At 35.6% G+C, this 20671-nt stretch overlaps 1 protein-coding gene across 1 annotated transcript in view; it reads right to left on the reverse strand.

Moving 5' to 3' along the window:
- LOC136033786 (tether containing UBX domain for GLUT4-like) overlaps positions 1 to 20671 on the reverse strand; it is a 54599-nt gene that overhangs the window by 22337 nt on the left and 11591 nt on the right. Inside the window, exons 2-7 of the mRNA XM_065714688.1 lie at positions 19888 to 19980; positions 17500 to 17555; positions 10861 to 11030; positions 8391 to 8571; positions 1902 to 2136; positions 232 to 372 (exon numbers count right to left, since the gene is read on the reverse strand). Of these exons, the coding sequence (XP_065570760.1) occupies positions 232 to 372; positions 1902 to 2136; positions 8391 to 8571; positions 10861 to 11030; positions 17500 to 17555; positions 19888 to 19965 (861 nt within the window). The 5' untranslated portion in view covers positions 19966 to 19980. The remainder of the gene's footprint in view (positions 1 to 231; positions 373 to 1901; positions 2137 to 8390; positions 8572 to 10860; positions 11031 to 17499; positions 17556 to 19887; positions 19981 to 20671) is intronic.

A 20671-nucleotide genomic window follows, 5' to 3' on the forward strand; every position in this document is an offset into this window, starting at 1 on the left:
AAAATTGAAATCTGGTGGAGGAAATTACCAGTAAAATCTTCGGAATATTGTTCTATTCTTTAAATTCCCTTTTCTTCGAATTCCCGTTGAATTAAATTTATGGAGCTTTAGAACTTCATACATCGTGACATAAATAATATTAACCGGAGTTAAAAATCAAGTTCGACGTAAGTACGAATTTTAGAGATTTACGGAGTGTGGTTTTATTGTTTATACTTAATAAATTCTTACAGGATAGACTTGCCCTTCTTCTTCAATGGAAAAATTTTCCAATTTTGGTGGCTCTGGTTCTGGTAAATCCATGCCACTTGATTGAATGACCATTGGTAATGGTGCTGCATCCTCTTCTTCCAGTTCCTCTTCACCTTCAATCTGAAGATTCAATGAAATTAAGAAGTAATAAAGACAAAATAAAAGACAAATTTAACTATGATGAAAAGCAAGAGGAAGGAAAACACTAGATTAAAATCGAAACTAAAACATCTGAATTGATCACTACAAAAGAGTAATATTTCGAAGAACTGAAAATAAAGCAAAAAAGAAGTTGCATCCCTTTTGTCAAATTTTTGAACTTCTCTATTACCAATAGTGGATAAATCAATTTTTTCCTTGGTCACATCGATGAAATGCCAATAATAAAAGCGCCAATATATCATGTAAGTTTTCACACGGTAAATGGGTTTTATTCAAAGATTTTATTCACCACAGAGTTATTTTTTTTCGTTTTGCCCCAGTTGTGTCTTTTCTTTGTTATTTAGTAAATTCAGATTTTCTAAAAAGTTTCGCAAATAAAAGTTTAAATTTGAATTCTTCCTTCTGCACATAAATGTAATCTTTTGGTTGGAAAAAAGGTGATGCTACCGAACGAATTTTATCAAGCATTGAATTAAAACATTAAACTTTTCCCTCGTCAGAGTCGTCAATTGGGAGGAAGGGGCTTTTACCTCCTTCCCTAGATATCCACTTCCCGTTTAAAGGAATAAAATTTTAACAAATTAAATAATAATGAAAGGTAATTTAATACAGTTGCTATACTATTTAACCATTGAATTGAAAATCAAATTGGTGGTTTGCCATGGAAGATTTCTCTTTCTGGATAATGTATTAGCGTATTCTAATCACTAGAGGCCGCTGATCTAAAAACTGATCATTTAAAGCTATAAAATTATTCCCCAATTAAAAGAATGTAAGGTCTCCAGTTCATTTGATAGTTCTGATGATCAAACAGGCCTCTAATGACTCAAAACTTGAAAACCACCAGATGGCTACGACAATTGAAGTCAAATGAAGGTACAACTATTGTGTGTGAATGTTTAATAGATTCTTTCTTTGGTTTAGTGACTTTGGGGTAAACCGCCAATGGATAGATTGTATTTTTGCATATGATAACCCTACGTGTAGCAGAATAGGTGGTAATATTTTGTACTTTTCTGTCAGTATGGTGGAAACTGTTTTTTTACATGAATTTACTTTAAAAACTATAAATTGTTTCTTTTATATAAATATTATATAGTAGAAAATTTACGTTTAGTGGATCAGATGCCAAATACATTAAATTTACAGACTTCAGAGAAAATTAGATCAATGATTACAGATTAATCATCTGGTAAAAAAACCACAGAAGCTTTCTTCCAAGGGTTTTTGGGCTCAAAGAAAGTGATCAGTTAGATTTTAATATGAAGTTAGGTAAATTGACTGACATTTTTTCTTATCTTGTTAATTGTCAAAATACTTTTTTGTTGTTTTGTGATATTGATCTTTCCCCTTTTTCCTCTCCTTTTTTCAGTTATTTGCTGAAATTCAAGGTTTAGAGTCAATAAAGTTCATTTACTCCATAGAAAGAAAAAAAAGGTGAGTTAACTGATTCGGTGTCGAAACAGCTAAAATAGCGCAATTCCTACCTTTTTGGAAACAAGTTCTATATCCATTGGTTCCGCTTCACCCAGGTTTTCCTCTTCTTGCTTCACAGCTTCTAAGGTCTCTTCTTTGATTTCAACTGGATTTGGGACAACTAAAGTAGGAGTTGAATGGGTATCTAGCTGCCTAGATTCTAGCTGCGAAACTTCTTTTTTGGGTTTCTGTAAAATACCTCCTCCCAAGCAAGACAACGATACATTTTTCGGCTTATGAACCATTCTTAAACAGAAAGAAAATTAACCTTATAGCGAAGTAGAAGAGTTTCAATAAACGCATTATTTGCTGATGATGTTTATTTATTCTTAGATAGATAGAAGAGACTTATTCAGAATGAATTCAACGACAAACTTAAATAGTAAAAATAAAAGAATCAAAACATATGGCCGGGAATGCAGAAAAGGAAAAAAAAAGAAGAAAAAGAAATAAAAAGATGAAAAACAGCGAAAAAAGAAAAGAAAAAAAGCACATACACACTCAGTAAGTAAAAAAAAAAAATGACAAACAACCGCCCATCACTGGTTATCCGCGGAAAAGCAAGCCAGACCGAAGTGCCGTGTGCAACAAAAAATATAAACATGCATTTTCAACTTGGCTTAGCGAAATCCACCGGACGGAGGCAAAAAAGAAAAAAAAAACAAAATTATCCAAAGATCAAACTGTTTTTACAATTTTTTTGAAGGTACTAAACCAGTAACCCTTTCTAGTTGATTAAATAAAAAAAACAAGTTTTTTTTTAACTGAAAGTAAGAAGCGACATTAAAACTTAAAACGAACAGAAATTACTTCGTATATGAAAGAGGCTGCTTCCTCATCAACGCCCCGCTCTTTACGCTAAAGTTTGACTCTTTCTCTCAATTCTTTTTTTTAAAACAGTAAAAAACTTTAGCGTAAAGAGCGGGGCGTTGATGAGGAAGCAGCCTCTTTAATATACGAAGTAATTTCCGTTCGTTTTAAATTTTAATGTCGCTCCTTACTTTCAGTTAAAAAAACTTCTTTTTTTTATTTAATTTCTGAACGTTTTTGAATCAATGCATGTTTTGATTTTGGCTCTCCGCAGAGGAATAATCAAAACGAAATTTGCATTTTTTTTTTTTTTTTGGCTGAATGGCTTTCTCATAATTTTGATCGAATGACTTTGAGAAAAAAAGAGCGGGGAAGGAAACCTATTTGCCCTCCGATTTTTTGGTTAATTAAAAAGGCAACAAGAACTTTTAATTTTTTACGAATCTTTTTATTAGTAAAAGATTTACGTAACTTATAAATTAGCTTACGTAAAGAACTTTTGTATTCTCATGTTTTTATTACATATATGAGGGGGTTCGCCCCCTCTTCAGTACCTCACTCTTTACACTAAAGCTTAAATTTCGTCCCAATTCATTAAGAATGACCCCTGAATCACAAAAGCCGTAGAATAAATAGTTGAAATTACTAAAAATACTTTAGCGTAAAGAGCGAGGTATTAGAAGGAGGTGAGCCCCTCATATGGGTAATAATTTCTGTTTGTTTTAAGTTTTAATGCTGTTCCTTACTTCCAGCTGAAAAACCTTTTTCATATTTTTTTTTTTATTTTTTTTTTAAATAATGCTAGTAAATCCTGCTCTCCCTTCATGGAAATTTTCTTCTCCTATGACAAATTCTCGATGTAAAGTTCTCCCTGCATATCACCCTCTTCTCAACCCCTGCCCCCAATAAAAAAAATCCTCCTGAAAACGCCTGTACACTTCCCAATAACCATTACTATATGTAAGCACTGGTCAAAGTTTGTAACTTGTTGCCCCGTAGTAAGCACTGGTCAAAGTTTGTAACTTGTTGCCCCTCCCACGGGGACTGTGGGGGAGTAAGTCAGTCCCCAAAGACATAGTTATAAGATTTTTCGACTACGCTGAATAAAATGGCTATCTCAGAATTTTGATCCGTTGACTTTGGGAAAATAATTAGCGTGGGAGGGGGCCTATGTGCCCTCCAATTTTTTTGGTCACTTAAAAAGGGCACTAGAACTTTTCATTTCCGTTAGAATGAGCCCTCTTGCAACATTCTAGGACAACTGGGTCGATACGATCATCCCTGGAAAAAAAACAAAAAAAAAAACGAAAAAAACAAACAAACAAACAAATAAACACGCATCCGTGATCTGCCTTCTGGCAAAAAATGCAAAATTCCACATTTTTGTAGATAGGAGCTTGAAACTTCTACAGTAGGGTTCTCTGATACGCTGAATCTGATGGTGTGATTTTCGTTAAGATTTTATGACTTTTAAGGGGTGTTTCACCCTATTTTCTAAAATAACGCAAATCTTCTCAGGCTCGTAACTTTTGATGAGTAAGACTAAACTTGATGAAACTTATATATTTAAAATCAGCATTTAAAAAGCGATTATTTTAATGCAGCTATTGGTATCAAAATTCCATTTTTTAGAGTTTTGGTTACTATTGAGCCGGGTCGCTCCTTACTACAGTTCGTTACCACGAACTGTTTGATTCGGGCAGAGCATTCCATGTAGCATGAGAGTCACGGAATTGAAGTCCAATCTGACTAATAGAGTCAATGGAATACGAATACGACCAGAATTGCGCAGATGATATGCAGGATGATCAGAGACAAGAGATAAATTAGTTGTGAGGACCATAAAAACGTCACCGTGTTGTCTGAGAAAAACGAAAGACACACATGAAAGAATATAAAGACTATGAATTAAGTAACTGCTTGTTAATAGAACTATGTGTTAACAGGATAAAGTTCATCGCTTTAGTATACACATTATAGAGTTAGAGGAAAAAATATTATAACCGTATAGTATGGCAGTAGGAGACGTAAGGCTGAATCAAACATTAAAGCAAAGATTTTCCAATCAACCCAGGAAAAATGTGATTGAGCTTCATGAGAATTCCGAACTTCTCAATATATTCCTATTGATTAGACCAATTTGATGCCTGAAGGCAAGGTCTTATCAAGGATATTTTTCGGGAGAGGGGGGGGGGGATAAAAAAAAACTGGAAAACGCATAAAAATGAGTCTCAGAAAAATTTCAAGGGGAGAAGGTTCTAAACCTCCCACCCTGGATACGACCTTGCCTGAAGAAGAGGTTATTATCAAGAAGAGTACCTATGAACCAGACATAAAAATCATTATTTCTACTGAGAGAAACTCTTCAAAGAATAATTTCAGATGGTTGGTGGCAAGACTGAGAAACTTGCACGAAGATCATGAAGCTCGACTTGGCCATATGTAAGACAGGGCAATTAGGGTCAAACGATAGAGGGCTTGAAGAAAACGAGTCAGAGCCTCCAGCAAAGTTTGGTTTTAGTTCTGGAATATATAGTAGAATATTTGAGGTGGAGAATTCAATTGAATCAGGTTGTTCTGGCCGCACATCAAAAATTAAACAAATTGATTCTTCAACAGAAGTAAAGATAAGTTTAAAAGGTAACACATGAATAATTACCAGTTGAGGCAAAAATAATTAGCCAAAACAAATCACAATTCTTGGTGGATAAGATTATGGCTAGCTGATAACTCTTGTGATAAATTCCTGGGACCACATACATCAAACAGTTCGTGGTAACGAACTATAGTAAGGAGCGACCCGGCTCAATAGTAAGCTCTAAAAATGGATCGCATACATCACAACACAAGAATCGCTACATCACAAGAATCGCATTTTAATGCTGATTTTAAATATATAAGTTATATTAAATATATAATTTATATAAGTATATATAGTAAGTTATATATAGTAATTAAATATATAGTAAGGAGCGACCCGGCTCAATAGTAACCAAAACTCAAAAAAATGGAATTTTGATACCAATAGCTACATCAAAAGAATCGCTTTTTAATGCTGATTTTAAATATACAAGTTTCATCAGGTTTAGGCTTACTCATCAACAGTTACGAGCCTGAGAAAATTTGCCTTATTTTAGAAAATAGGGGAAACACCCCCTAAAAGTCATAGAATCTTAACGAAAACCACATAATCAGTTTCAGCGTATCAGAGAACCCTGTTGTAGAAGTTTCAAGCTCATTTCTACAAAAATATGGAATTTTGTATTTTTTGCAAGAAGGCAGATCACGGATGCGTATTTATTTGTTTGTTTTTTTCCCCCAGGGGTGATCGTATCGACCCAGTGGTCCTAGAATCTTGCAAGGGGACTCTTTCTAACGGAAATGAAAAGTTCTAGTGCCCTTTTTAAGTGACCAAAAAATTGGAGGGCACCTAGGCCCCCTCCCACGCTAATTACTTTCCCAAAGTCAACTGATCAAAATTCTGATATAGCCATTTTATTCAGCGTAGTCGAAAAACATTATAACTATGCCTTTGGGGACGACTTACTCCCCCAAAGACCCCGTGGGAGGGGCTACAAGTTAAAAACTTTGACCAGTGCTTACATATAGTAATGGTTATTGGGAAGTGTACAGACGTTTTCAGGGGGATTTTTTGGTTGGGGGAGGGGTTGACAAGAGGGGGATATGTTGGGGGAACTTTCTATCGAGGAATTTGTCATGGGGGAAGAAAATTTCCATGAAGGGAGCGCAGGATTTTCTAGCATTATTAAAAAAATGAAAAAATAAATATGAAAAGTTTTTTCAACTGGAAGTAAGGAGCAGCATTAAAACTTAAAACGAACATAAATTATTATGCATATGAGGGGCTCACCTCTTCCTAATACCTCGCTCTTTAAGCTAAAATTTTTTTTAGTGATTTCAACTATTTATTCTACGGCTTTTGTGATTCAGGGGTCATTATTAATGAATTGGGACAAAATTTAATCTCTAGTGTAAAGAGCGAGGTACTGACGAGGGGGTTAACCCCTCATATATGTAATAGAAACATGAGAATACAAAAGTTCGTTACGTAAGCTAATTTATAAGTTACGTTTATCTCTTACAAATAAAAACATTCGTAAAAAATTATAAGTTCTAGTTGCCTTTTGAAGTAACCAAAAAATCACAGGACAACTAGGCTTCCTCCACCGTTCCTTTTTTTTCTCAAGATCATTCGATCAAAACTATGAGAAAGCCATTTAGCCAAAAAAAACTTGAATATTTCGTGCTAATTAATCCTCTGCGGAGAGCCAAAATCAAAACATCCATTGATTCAAAAACGTTCAGAAATTAAATAAAAAAACAAGTTTTTTTTAGCTGAAAGTAAGGAGCGACATTAAAACTTAAAACGAACAGAAATTACTTCGTATATGAAAGGGGCTGCTTCCTCATCAACGCCCCGCTCTGTACGCTAAAGTTTTTTACTGTTTTAAAAAGCAGAGTTGAGAGAAAGAGTCGAACTTTAGCGTAAAGAGCGGGCGTTGATGAGGAAGCAGCATCTTTTATATACGTAGAAATTTCTGATCGTTTTAAGTTTTAATGTCGCTCCTTACTTTCAGCTAAAAAAAACTTTTTTTTTTATTTAATTGAAGTAAAGAAAGAAATCATGACCTGTACTGCATCCCTCATAAGAAACAAACAACGAGCAGTTTCATTCGATGATTTTATATATAGAGAACATCCCGGTACAATAAAGTTCTCACAAGAGTCCTTCAACAAACTTTAGGGAGGGCGAGTCATTCATTACAATTATTTATTGTTGAAAAAAATTGATCATATTTCAATCACAATTTAACTGAAAAAATAGATGTGTCACAATCATTCAATTAATTGATTACATCCCTACTTCATAAGATAAGGAACAGTCAATAGTCTTGTAATTAGCCTCAATGCAGACCGCAGTGTAGCAGCCCTAAAAAAATCCAGAAGTCACTCCCTTGCACCCCCTTCTACAATCAACCTCTTTGATTGTAGGGGCTCGAGAGCCAAAGCTTTGACTCGAGAGCCAAAGCTTTGACTCGAGAGCCAAAGCTTGGATAATCCTTTTTCAGGATTGCATAAAAACAATGTCATTCTCACTCCTTGATAAATAGTTTATCATCCATCCATCCTAGGGCAGAACTAAGGTAGATAGTCATAGAATTGACATAAAATGTTTTCCACAGGAATTGTGTGAGAATTGTTTTGGGCACCCATCTGACTGACGGTGTTTCAAACAATAAGCAGTACGGAGAATCTGGTTCTATCCCGCATTTAGAGCTATAATGAGGGAAAAGTTGAGATAGCTAAGACAGGTTTTGCGGGTGAAGGATGACAGAATGCTAAAGATCGTCCTTTTCGGCCATAAATCGAAGGTCCAATGAAAATAAAGATTGTCCCCAAATGGGATGGGAACAGGTATTGAAAAAGGATTTAAAGAAAATTAGAACTTCTTGAGAGGGTGTAAAGAGGAAAACTTTGAAATGATTGAGATGGAAGAAGAGCGTACGCAGCTGTCTTGGCCTCAGGCGGCTTGGTGCTGCAGTGAGTTGTTAGTAGCAGTAGTAAGAAATAAAAGTTAGAGTTACCTCTGTACTTCGACCCTGAACTCTCCAAAATGTAAATCTGGCCTTACTCAATTGGCTTCTGAACACTCAAGTACAATTGCTTACCTAATAAGTCCTCGTCCACCAATCAGTCCTAGGCTCCTCAACGTTGTTTTTTTCATTTCTGACTGCTTTACTTCAGTCTGAACATAAATTAGGGATAGATCCTTTTCATCAGAAACTTCAAAAAAATCCGTTTTGTCAGGATTTTCAGCTTTCAGCACTTCCAGTAGATCCCAGAGAGTTACTAGAACAATGTTTATAATTGGAAATTAGTAAATGGAATAGGCTTCTAGAGATCTTTATAAAATTGAATGTAGATCTTTTGGCTTAGAAGCTCAATTTTTTTTTTACCCGTTTATCTTATTTAGCGGCTGTTTCCGTGAGTGTTTAAAAATAGTGATTTTATTGACAACAACAAAAAAGACGAAGAACAATATTTGTTTTCTGAAATTATGTTTCAGACTGTTTCTGTAACAAAATTCTCAAAATTCTGAGATAGCCATTTTATTCAGCGTAGTCGAAAAACCTTATAACTATGTCTTTGGAGACGACTTACTCCTCCACAGTCCCCGTGGGAGGGGCTACAAGTTACAAACTTTGACCAGTGCTTACATATAGTAATGGTTATTGGGAAGTGTACAGGCGTTTTCAGGAGGATTTTTTGGTTGAAGGGAGGGGTTGAGAAGAGGGGGATATACTGGGGGAACTTTCCATCGAGGAATTTGTCATGGGGGAAGAAAATTTTCATGAAGGGAGCGCAGGATTTACTAGCATTATTTAAAAAAAAACAATGAAAAAATAAATACGAAAAGTTTTTTTTCAGCTGGAAGTAAGGAGCAGCATTAAAACTTAAAACGAACAGAAATTATTCCCCATATGAGGGGCTCACCTCCTCCTAATACCTCGCTCTTTACGCTAAAGTATTTTTAGTAATGTCAACTATTTATTCTATCGCTTTTGTTATTCAGGTCATTCTTAATGAATTGTGACAAATTTAAGATTTAGTGTAAAGAGAGAGGTACTGACGAGGGGGCGAACCCTCTCATATGTGTAATAAAAACATGAGAATAAAAAATTCTTTACGTAAGCTAATTTATAAGTTACGTATATCTTTTACTAATAAAAAGATTTGTAAAAAATTAAAAGTTCTAGTTGCCTTTTTCATTAACCAAAAAATTGGAGGGCAACTAGGCTTCCTCTCCCGCTCTTTTTTTCTCAAAATCATTCGATCAAAATTATGAGAAAGCCATTTAGCCAAACAAAAAATAAATATGCAAATTTCGTTTTAATTATTCCTCTACGGAGAGCCAAAATCAAAACATGCATTGATTCAAAAACGTTCAGAAATTAAACAAAAAAAAACAAGTTTTTTCAACTGAAAGTAAGGAGCGACATTAAAACTTAAAACGAACAGAAATTACTTCGTATATGAAAGGGGCTGCTTCCTCATCAACGCCCCGCTCTGTACGCTAAAGTTTTTTACTGTTTTAAAAAGCAGAGTTGAGAGAAAGAGTCAAACTTCAGCGTAAAGAGCGGGTGGTGATGAGGAAGCAGCCCCTTTCATATACGAAATAATTTCTGTTCGTTTAAAGTTTTAATGTCGCTCCTTACTTTCAGTTGAAAAAACTTGTTTTTTCATTTAATACAATTAGAGTCAGTTGGGTCCCCAAAACCAGGAGCAATATACAATTTTGTTTCTTTTTTACGCCTGACAACTGAAAGCAAGCGAGTGATGTATACAGTTTAAAGAAATTGTATACAATCAGCGGCTTTTAACAAAAGTTGCCAAATTTTATTCGCAGTTTGAGAAGATTACTGTTTTGTATCACAGCCGGGGATCGAGATGAAACTTTCAGGGTTTTTTTAGAGGGAGAGGGCAGGGGCAAGGAGACTCAGAATATTTTTTCTGGAAGAAAGGCTAAAACAATTTGTTTTGCGATCTTCACAAATAATGTACACTTTATGTGTTTTTCTCTCTTTAGTTATTAGTACGTAAAACACAAATTTTGAAAATACTATTACTACCAGTAGGCATTTTTTCTTCATTACAAACGAGGTTCCCTGTCCGTATACGGATTTCCTTTATTTCGTTTCTAACAGAGATACATAATGCTAGTTTAGGAGGGACAGTCTTTCAGAAAAAAAGAAAACAAATAACAGAAGAATGAACTGAGCCTCACCCTCTATTTCCCTAACAGCACTCCAAGTAGCACCTGAGATTTTTTACGGGAAGGTGGTTGATAAACCTTTTAAAAAGCTCCAAATAATCCACCTTTTCGTGCTATTTTTTCTAAACTAAAAAATCCAAATAATCTGCCATTTCAAGCCTTTTGCATGAGCAAGAGACATCGATGTACGGCACAGAATTCGTGTGCTTGATGAAAAAAAAACCGTTGCAATAATGAGTAGACAGCAGCTTTGTTTACAATTTTAGTAAAACTAAACTAATGAGAAACCTTTTATCTAAATAATTAAAATCAGCAGCATCAAACTTTATACCAAGACTTTAAAACGAAAAAAGAGGAAATATTACCATCAGGGTTATGTTCAGAGCTCATTCGTTCGCCTGAAGGTAACTGAACAAATACTTGCACTGACGTCTCTCTTCGTTTTCTTTCAACAGGAACCAATTCTAACTGTGCATTATTTGGTATTTGCTCAAATCTTACAGTTGAATCAGGCTTAAGGACTCTCTTGATGTGCCTTAGAGATACATTTATTTAGAAGTTAACAGAGGTTACTTTGTCGTAAAAATAACACTTCATAACCGAAGTAAGTATCTATGGTTCTCTGAACTGGCCCAGCTTTATCAAGTACTTTTTTATTAAACTGGACTAAACACAATTGATTACTCTTTGGTCAAAAATACTTTATTGATTTACAAATATATGTCCAAGTGGGTATAAGAATAGACAAAAGAAACACTTTAGTATTTCTACTGATGACGTTTGCTGTAAATATGATCAAAATATTTTGACTTTCGTACCTGTTTTCAAGGTCTGAATAAATGGACTTATCCACATTTGAAAGTTTATTTGTTCGTCATAAAAGGTTAGTATGATCTGGAAAAAGCATACCTAATATAAGACATCACCTCGAGAATTTTTTGATTTCATTCCCACCTTATCTCTCGCCTTTTATTCAAAATTTTGCATCATTGAGGGTCACTAATGAACCGAAAGAAGTTCGTTTTACCACTCCCAAAGTACCAGTATCCCAAATCTTCAACAGCGCTGAACCATAGCTTTAACATTATTATTTACCTAGAAGGCAGCAGTCCAAATTTATTTCTATTCATATATTTTTGGCGTTTCCGTCTATTTTTTTTTGCCTCAATTCCTTTCTTCAACTAAAAATGTTAAGAGTGGCATATAACTAACAAAATACATAATCATAGCCAACAGATTAGTATTGGCTTAATTAAGATTAATTTGTTTCCCGTGTGTGGATGTTTTTTTTTTTTTTTTTTTTTTTTTTTTTTTTTTTTTTTTTTTTTTTTTTTTTTTTTTTTTTTTTTTTTTTAGCCGTATATACTTAAAGAGGCTAATTCTGCCGCAAAGTAAAAGTCCAATGTCCTTTTAAAGAGCCAAATGATTAGAAGAAACAGCACCACCTCTTCAACCAAACCTTCGTACTCCAGGCGACTCGTAGAGGATCAGATCAAAGTTTCATAATAGCCATTTTGACCAGAATAATCTAAAGACCCCAAGAATGTGCCTCAGGGGGCGATATGCTAAGTGTATTTAAAGGGGCAAGGGGCCAAATTTATATACATAGCGCCTATAGGCAAAGGATCCTGTACTGGTATCTGGGTCCATTGCTTTTCCAGATGCCAAAATAATTTCAATGATTTAAAGAACATGAAAATTGGAATGTTACACCGTAAAATATAACTATCAAATCCATATTTTGACAGACGAATTCAGACGATTCGAACTGGACTTAATATGAATTTCAGAAACTTATATCCCAGGGATAGGAAAAATAACATTAGGTGATATACAATTTGTTTACTCAGGCAGGAAGGATGGGGTAAATGATTGAGAAGTGCCTAAGTTATCAAACACCTTTGGTCCTCAGTTTTATAGATTATGAGCAAGCGTTCGATTCTGTTGATAGAAGAGCTTTAGCAAAGGTACCAGACAAGTACATTAACGTGATTACTGCTATGTACGAGAATAACACTGCTGCGGTTAAGGTAGAATATGAGGTTAGCAGCTGGTTTCGTATCAAATCATGAGTTAAGCAGGGTTGTGCTCTATCCCTCTCTATAGGATCAATTTGATGGATTTTGTCTTACGGAGCATAGGAAAGGCAATGGGAGACCAAGGAATCAAATGGAGAGGAAACACTTTCCTTGACTTAGATTATGCTGATGATTCAAGCATCCTATGTAAAAGATTGGGCAAAATGAATAAACTTTCCGAGTTCCAGGTGCTAGAATATGCTTGAAAATAAATGTTAAGAAGACTAAGTCACTAAGGCTAGGAATAAGTGAAGATGAAAAGATGACATTGGTAATGAAAAGATTGATCAGGTGGACAGCTTCACTTACCTTGGTAGTATTATTAGTAAAGACGGTGGGAGCAGTGAGGATGTTAAAAGTAGAATACCCCAAGGCTCAAGGTGTTTTTTCGTAGTTAAAAAAAAGTTTAGAAGAATAGGAAGACAAGCATGCGAACCAAGATTTGAATATTGGAAGCTACAGTGATGATGGTGGTTAAACATGGCTCTGAAGCATGGGCGCTCCGAAAAGGGGAAGAAGATTTGTTAGATGTTTTCTAGAGAAATTGCTTACGAATTGTTGTGGGTACCCGGTTGACTGAACGTATTTCAAATAGTAGGCTCTATAAAAAATATGTTTCAATCCCGCTTTCTAGGGCTATAGTGAGAGAAAGTGTTGAGACGGTTAGGGCACGTTCTGCGGATGAAGGATGACAGATTGCCAAAGATAGTTCTTTTTGGCCAACCACCTAGGGCTAAACGGAAAGCAGGTTGTCTGCGATGGGGGTGGGAGGATGTCATAAAGAAAGATTTTAAATGAAATGAGAACTTCCTCAGAGGTTGTAAAGAGGGAGGCTTTGAATTGATTGGGCTTGATGCTGCGGTGAGTTGTTAGTAGTAGCAGTAGTTGATCTACAAATACGTTTCGACAGAAATGTGAGCAAGTTGAATGTCGTTGCAATCAGAGTCACACAAGGGGTTTCAATATATAAGATTGAATAGTCAAAATTGACACCCTTGGGCCCTTACAACCTTCATCCTCATTTCTTCATCAAAATTATAGCCTGAGCTTCTTGGCTGCAATTATAAGGCTAAATGTACAGCATATACGACCAAAACGAGAACATCAAAGTCAAATTTTGGATTTTTGACCAGTTTGGTTTGATGTCAAGGCCCACGGTATTTTCTCGAAGTTGAAACAAATTTGAAAGAATAAGAAGATAATTCTTCGAACCAATACTAGACTACTGGAACCTACAGCGGTCAATTACGGCCCTGAAATTAAGGCACTTCGGAAGACGGGGGACGTATTGGATCTTTTGAAGAGGAACGTCTAAACACAGTTTTGAGTACCCGTTAGACTGTATATCAGACAAAAAGTTGTACGAAAACTGTGATTTTACCCCGCTTTCTAGAGCTATCATAAGACAAAATGGTTACGACACGTTTCGCTGATGAAGAATGACCAATTACCAAAGATGTTTCTTTTTTGCTGTCCATCTGGAGCTGGCGAAAGAAGTCTGTCCCCAATAGGGTGGGAAGAAGCCCAAAGGAAGGATTAAAGCAAATTGGAACACCCTGGTATGGTTTAAACAGTAAAGCTTTGAACAGACTGAGGTGGAGGAGAGGCTTACGCAGCTGTGTTGGCCTTACGTGGCTCGGTGCTGCAGAATTACCACTTCATAAATATAGACAAGTTGTATCCATTTTTACTCATGATAATGAACAATTAAACATTTTCAAAATCGTATGACTGCCCTTAATCAAACCCCACTACGTGTATATCCCATAAATTGTATTTGATTTCCATAAAAATGGGCTTACAAGGACTTCTTAGCTCACTAATTAGAAAATTCAACCGATTATTGACAAATAGAGGTCCAAAATAAAAAAAAAGTTCAAGTACATATTTCAAAATTAAAATCTTCTCACGGTTTGCTAAATTAAGGATCATGCAAGGATTTTCTATGTGTTTAACGATGGGAGAACACAGAATCAAATGGGAAGGAAAACCCTTTCCTGGATTTAGATTATGCAGATGATTCAAACATCCTAGACGAAATTGTGGGCAAAATGAGTGAACATTTAGAGGTTTTGCAAATTCAGGGTGCTAGAATAGGCTTAAACTTAAGGTTAAGAAGACTAAGTCGCTAAAGCTAGAAATAAGTGAAGATGAAAAGGTTACGTTGGGTAACGAAAAGATTGATCAGGTTGACAGCTTCACTTACCTTAGTAGTATTATTAGTAAGGAGGGTGGGAGCAGTGAAGATGTTAAAAGCAGAATAACCAAGGCTCAGGGTGTTTTTCCGCAGTTAATAGGAAGATAAGTCTAAAAGCCAAGATTAGAATCTGGAAAAAAACCAAGATTGGAAGGTACAATGATGACAGTGGTCAAATGTGGCTCTGAAGCCTGGGCGCTCCAAAAAGCGGGAGAAGATTTGCTAGACGCTTTCCAGAGAAATTACCTACGGATTGATCTGGTTACCCGGTTGACAGACAATATTTCAAACATGTGGCTGCAAGAAAAATACGTTCTTTAGGGTTACAATCGAGGGAAAAGTTGAGATGGCTCGGGCATGTTCTGCGGATGAAGGATGAGACATTGCCAGAGATTGTCCTATTTGGCCAACTGTCAAGGGCTAAACAGAAAGCAGGGTACCCATGGTTGGGGTGGGAGGATCTCATAAAGTAAGATTCATCGAAAATTCCTGGGAGGGTGTAAAGAGGGGGGTTCGGAATAGACTTAGATGGAGGAGGAGTGTGCGTAGCTATATTGACCTCTGGCGGCTTGGTGCTGCGGTGAATTGTTAGTTGTAGGAGTAACTAGGTGACTAGCAGTTGGGCACTTGGGCCTGTTCTCTTTCGAGACACCCTCTCCCCCACCCAAATTTGAATATTTAGAAATACGTTATCTCTTCCGACTCATGATCTACCACTGATTATTTGGGAAAGGCCCTAAATTATCAAACGCTAATGATTAAAAAGCGTTAAGATCACATCATTAATGTCCTTAAACAAAACACGCTTAGAACATATCTTGCAAAGGATGTTTACTTCCGATCAAAACTGATGTTTAGCATAATGAAATTATTAATTGAGAATCCGAGGCCAACAATGCAAATGGAGAAATCCAAAATTAGAACGTAAAACTTTTGAATGTTTTTTTTATTCAACGAAAATCCTTTTTATTTTTCCCAAATGCAGTATTTCTTAATTTCTAAGCTTGTTGATTAAGAGTCAAAGACTTACACGGCAATACTAAAGTCTAAACTTTAGTCTACTAAATACTAAATACTAAAGTCTAAACACATTTCATAAATTTGGGCTTTGTTAAAATCAGATTCACGTAAAGAATTTCAATCCTTCTGATTGGAGACCATAAGGTGTACATCTGGGTTTTAAACCATTTTTGGTTACACTTGCATTTAAAAAAAGAAAATATTGGTTATTTTTCTTGAAATCGAACACTTTCAGTTCTGTTCTTCCTTTTTGAATTCACTCAATATCCAAAAGGAGCTAGACTTAAGAAAGTCCGTGCCAAAGGCACCAATTCACGAAAATGTAGGGAGGAGGAGGAGGGGCAATGTTTTTTTCAATTTGTGAATAAAGATAAAAAAGAGTAATTTTCAAATTCTAGAGAGAATCAGTTTGGTTTTTCTCGATTTTTTTTTTTCCAACGAAAATATCAAAGAGAGGTATCTTTTAAAATCTAGAGAAGAACAATACGATTCAGGGGAGTAATTGCCCGCTACTGCCAATTTGCACCCCTAGGTCCCACCAATGAAGTCAACTTCTCACCCAGAATACATCATTTTGAAAAAACCTATATTGCTTTGATCTGTAACTCACGTAACCACGCCTTCAGCAAAACTTGAGTAAATCCATTGACTTACTTTCTTGACTTATGTCTCCTGCCGGGCGTGGCTCAGCGCAGAGAGTGATGTCAGCCTCCTTCAGCTGGTGCGATCAGCAGCTAACGTTGGTGCATCGTGGACATCGATGTTTGCCAACTTCAAGTATTTTGAAAGACTATCGGACCAACGATGTTTCGGTCTGCCGTGGGGTCGTTTCCAGCCGGCTTCTGTGGGGTTAAAGGCCAGCACGATTTTCGCAGGTAGATTTGATGGCGTTCTAACGAGATGACCGTACCATCGTAGAGTGCGCTCTGCAATTTAGATAGAAAACAGTGTCTGCTGCATTGTCTGTAATAACTTCTCGTTGCTGATGAAGTCAAACGATCTCAGGCCTTCTATTCTCCTAAGGCTTTTTATCTGGAACACGTCTACCGTCTTGAGAGCTGTGATTGTGGCCGGCTAGGTTTGTTCCATAAAGAATTACAGACCCCGACCAGGGCGTTGAAGATTTGCAGCTTCGTTTTTCGACTAATACTTCATTTCCGCCATAGGTGACAATTTAACCTCCCATGACAGCAGATGCCTTGACTATTCTTGCTTGTAGTTCAGGGAGAAACGAACCGTCGGTAGCAATGCCAGAGCCCAAGTACGAGAACTACTGAACGATGTCGACAGTAGTTGTTTGGTCCAGGGCCACAGGAGGGTTGGCGAGGCTAGAGGATGGATCAACGACCACAATCTTGGTTTTGTCCCAGTTGACCTGTAGTCCTACTTTCAGAGCTTCTTCTTGCAGGATGTGAAGTGCTTCCGCCAGCTGGTCCATGGATTCCGCCATGAGCGCCAGGTCGTCGACAAAGTCAGCGTCCGAGAGGATGCGATCACCAAATTTAAGTCCAAATTCAAGCCTTAAGGTCGTCTTCGCCATGACGTGGTTTATGATGACGTTGAACAGTTCGGGCGCAATGGCACAACCTTGCCAAACTCCTGTACAAAGTAAATTCATTGGCTGATCCTTATTCACATTATGAATGAAATTATTTAAGGTTATTAGGACATAATAATGCTTAAATACTTTAAAAACAAATCCTACTTACTTAAGATCAAACTGGCACGGCTCATAACTATACTTGACACAAGCTTGTTCGATAATCTAAAAAAGAAAAAGAAATACAACAGCGCAGTTGACTTCAATGTTTGCAAGGTAAAATTGGAAAAACTGAAAGTTGCAGCCGCTGAGTGGCTATCTCACCGGCTGCAATCACCTTTTTCACATTAACCTCAAGAGAAACAAAAACCTTAGTGTCCCAGAAGTATTGCTTCTTTTCTTTTGGTATATATTCAGTCAATAATAGGATTTCCAAATATGTCTTTCGTTAATTAAAAAAAAATTGTTTTACTAGAGAAGTTTTTAAAGAAAATTAAAGAGCTACAACAAACCTAAGACTAGCAGATATAAATTAAAATAATAGTTCAAGTGTAAAATAAATATAAATCGCTGTCATTAAATAAGTGTACCCGAAACGATCAAAAATTACAACGAATAACCAAGCTAATTTTAAAACTAACAGAAGCCAATACAAGCAGGAATCAGATAGTCACTTATGCTTTTACTTAAAACAATTCTCATTTGAAAAGTATTTTTTTATTTTTCATAGTATCAACAACAAAAACGAAAATCATTATATTTACCAAGATTACAAAAAGGACCTAATAAAATGCAGACTGACAGTTTAATCTGTTGATATTCATTCCTAGAAGTCTCAGAAATTTCACATTTATTAAAGTTACAAAAGAAAAAAATTCTTAAAACGTATTCTACTTACAGTAAAGTGGAAATGACTTCTGTTCGTTTTAAGTTTTACTTGATTATTTATTGTAATTTCTGTTTGTTTTATACTTGAATTACTATTTGACTTTATCTCCGCTTGTTTTAAGTTTAGTATAATTCTTTATATTTCTTTGTAAAACTAATTTTGAAGATATATTTTTTTTAGTTTAAAATGTGCTATTTTTCAGTAAAGTGGAAATGTTCTGGGTTTTACAAGGCACAGGAGGCATTAACCCTACCCCTGTTTGGGTTGTTTCTGTTTGTTTTAAGTTTAATTTGATTATTTATTGTTGTCTCTTTTCGTTTTATACTTGAATGACTATTTGACTTTATTTTCGTTTGTCTTGGGTTTAAAGTCGTTCTTTATTTTTCTTTGTAAAACCACTTTGAGGAAAAAGTCTTTTTTCATTTTTAATTAATTTCTCTCCGTTTTAATTGACACAATTTTTACTGACTAATAAAGGAATATTTATAAAACTTTTTTACGTTTCAATATGAAAGCAACCCGTTTCAATAGTAACCGAAACTCTAGAAATTCGCATACGTAATATTTCCTGTTCGTTTTAAATTTTAATGCTGCTCTTCACTACCAGTTGAAAAACTTGTTTTTTTCTAAATTTTATCTCCTTTGGAATCAAGATTCATTGCTTGTTATTTACATATTGAACAAAATGTTGCTATAAATTTGGATAATACTTGTACTATAGAACTTTGGATGGATGGGTAAGTGGAAATTTGTTCAAATAAATATATTGAAAATCTGTATAATTTTTGGGTTTTTACAGGGTTGAAGCCAATCTGACCATCAGCATGTTACAATCCTGAATATAGATAATATTAATCGACGACTCCCTCAACATGCCCTAAAAGCTTCAACTTAATTCCCTAATGTGTTCTTGAGATACAGCAGACAAACCCTTTTGACCGCCTTGAATGCGCATAGTGTCTTTTGATTCAGTTCAATATCCCTCTCAATATACCCTGACAGTCTTAACTTAATACCCTTAGCCGTTCCCAAGATACTACAGTACCTTCTTTAGACCATCTGGATAGACGTAATATAATTTGATTCGGCTCAATATATCCTTCAATATGCCTAGGAAGATTCAGCTTAACACCCTCAGACATTCCTAAAATGTAGCATATATGCCTATTGTCATTTATGCACGTATTGTCTTTTGATTTAGTTCAATAGTTAAGGTACCAATAGTAGTTGAAACAGTAACGGTACCAGCAGTCATAGCAGCAGCAGAAGCAACACTGGCAGTCGTATTCACAGTTTTAATAGTAATAAAAGCGTTCGCAGTTACAGTCAAAGTCACAAGTAGTCGTAGTCACAGCCTTGCCTGACTCCTATTCTTAATAGAAAGAGTTTGCTCCATATACTTTTTTATTTTTACACAACTCTTAGTCTCTAGATGCATGGGCCTGAGTAGATGGACATATTTTGAGAGGGGGGTCAGTATTTGAAAGGATATTCCATAGGAAACCTTGTTCAATAGAGTCAAATGCTGGCTTGAAATCAACATAATTAAAACATACTTATGAAAAATAGTTAGTAAACACAATTGTTTGAGACGATCTAGCATGTATCTTTGAAGTTGTTATGATACTAATAATAATAAGATGATGAAGAAGAAGAAAATCATATTACCTGTGCAATTACTGTATTTGGTCCAACTTTCACATTAACTCTTCGTCCATTAGGACATAGGACAGTCACTGAACTCATCTTTAGGTATGATATCTGAAAAAAAAAAACTTTCACGTACAACACTTCCTATAAACCCAATGTTAATATTTTTCTTACTGCAGAGCAATATCAATGAATCAAAATTGTAAGTGATATCTCAAAAATTAGTCCTTGATATCCTTTCAAAAATACTCTTTCTATGCCGTTTAGTTCCCTGATGTAACAATAAAACTTCATACTCAGGGTGGTGAAAATGTTCCACAAATCTCGTTCACACAAACATCTGTCTTACTATTTTGAAAAAGAAATCCAAACAAAACAATGCCAGAACCACAAGTTTTAGAGCGACTAGAAACTTTATTACAAGTCTCAAATTTAGACAGCAAGTCTCAGATAGTTTGATTTTTTTAGGACCTAGCAAACGAAGTTTTTCTTTCTTCTCTCTGTCAGTTCTTTAGTGGTCATGTCATGCCACCACCAAAAAAACGCCTTTTTCAGATGTACTTTGCCTCCATACAGAATGAAAACATGGCATTTTATATATAAGCTAAATTTGGCTATAAGTTTAGCCATTTGGAACTGGCTGCAGATGCAACCAAAAGATAGAATTCCCAGACGGAAGTATTTGATTTCATAGGCAGAATGGCTCTAAAGGCACTCTTTATGTCAGTGTATATAAGATTATTCAAAGTTTTAACAGGTAATTAAATAATAAGGGTAGATAATAAGGAAAAACAAACAATTG

The sequence above is a fragment of the Artemia franciscana genome, chromosome 12 (assembly GCF_032884065.1).
Source record: "Artemia franciscana chromosome 12, ASM3288406v1, whole genome shotgun sequence".
In the NCBI taxonomy this organism is placed as follows: Eukaryota; Metazoa; Arthropoda; class Branchiopoda; order Anostraca; family Artemiidae; genus Artemia; species Artemia franciscana.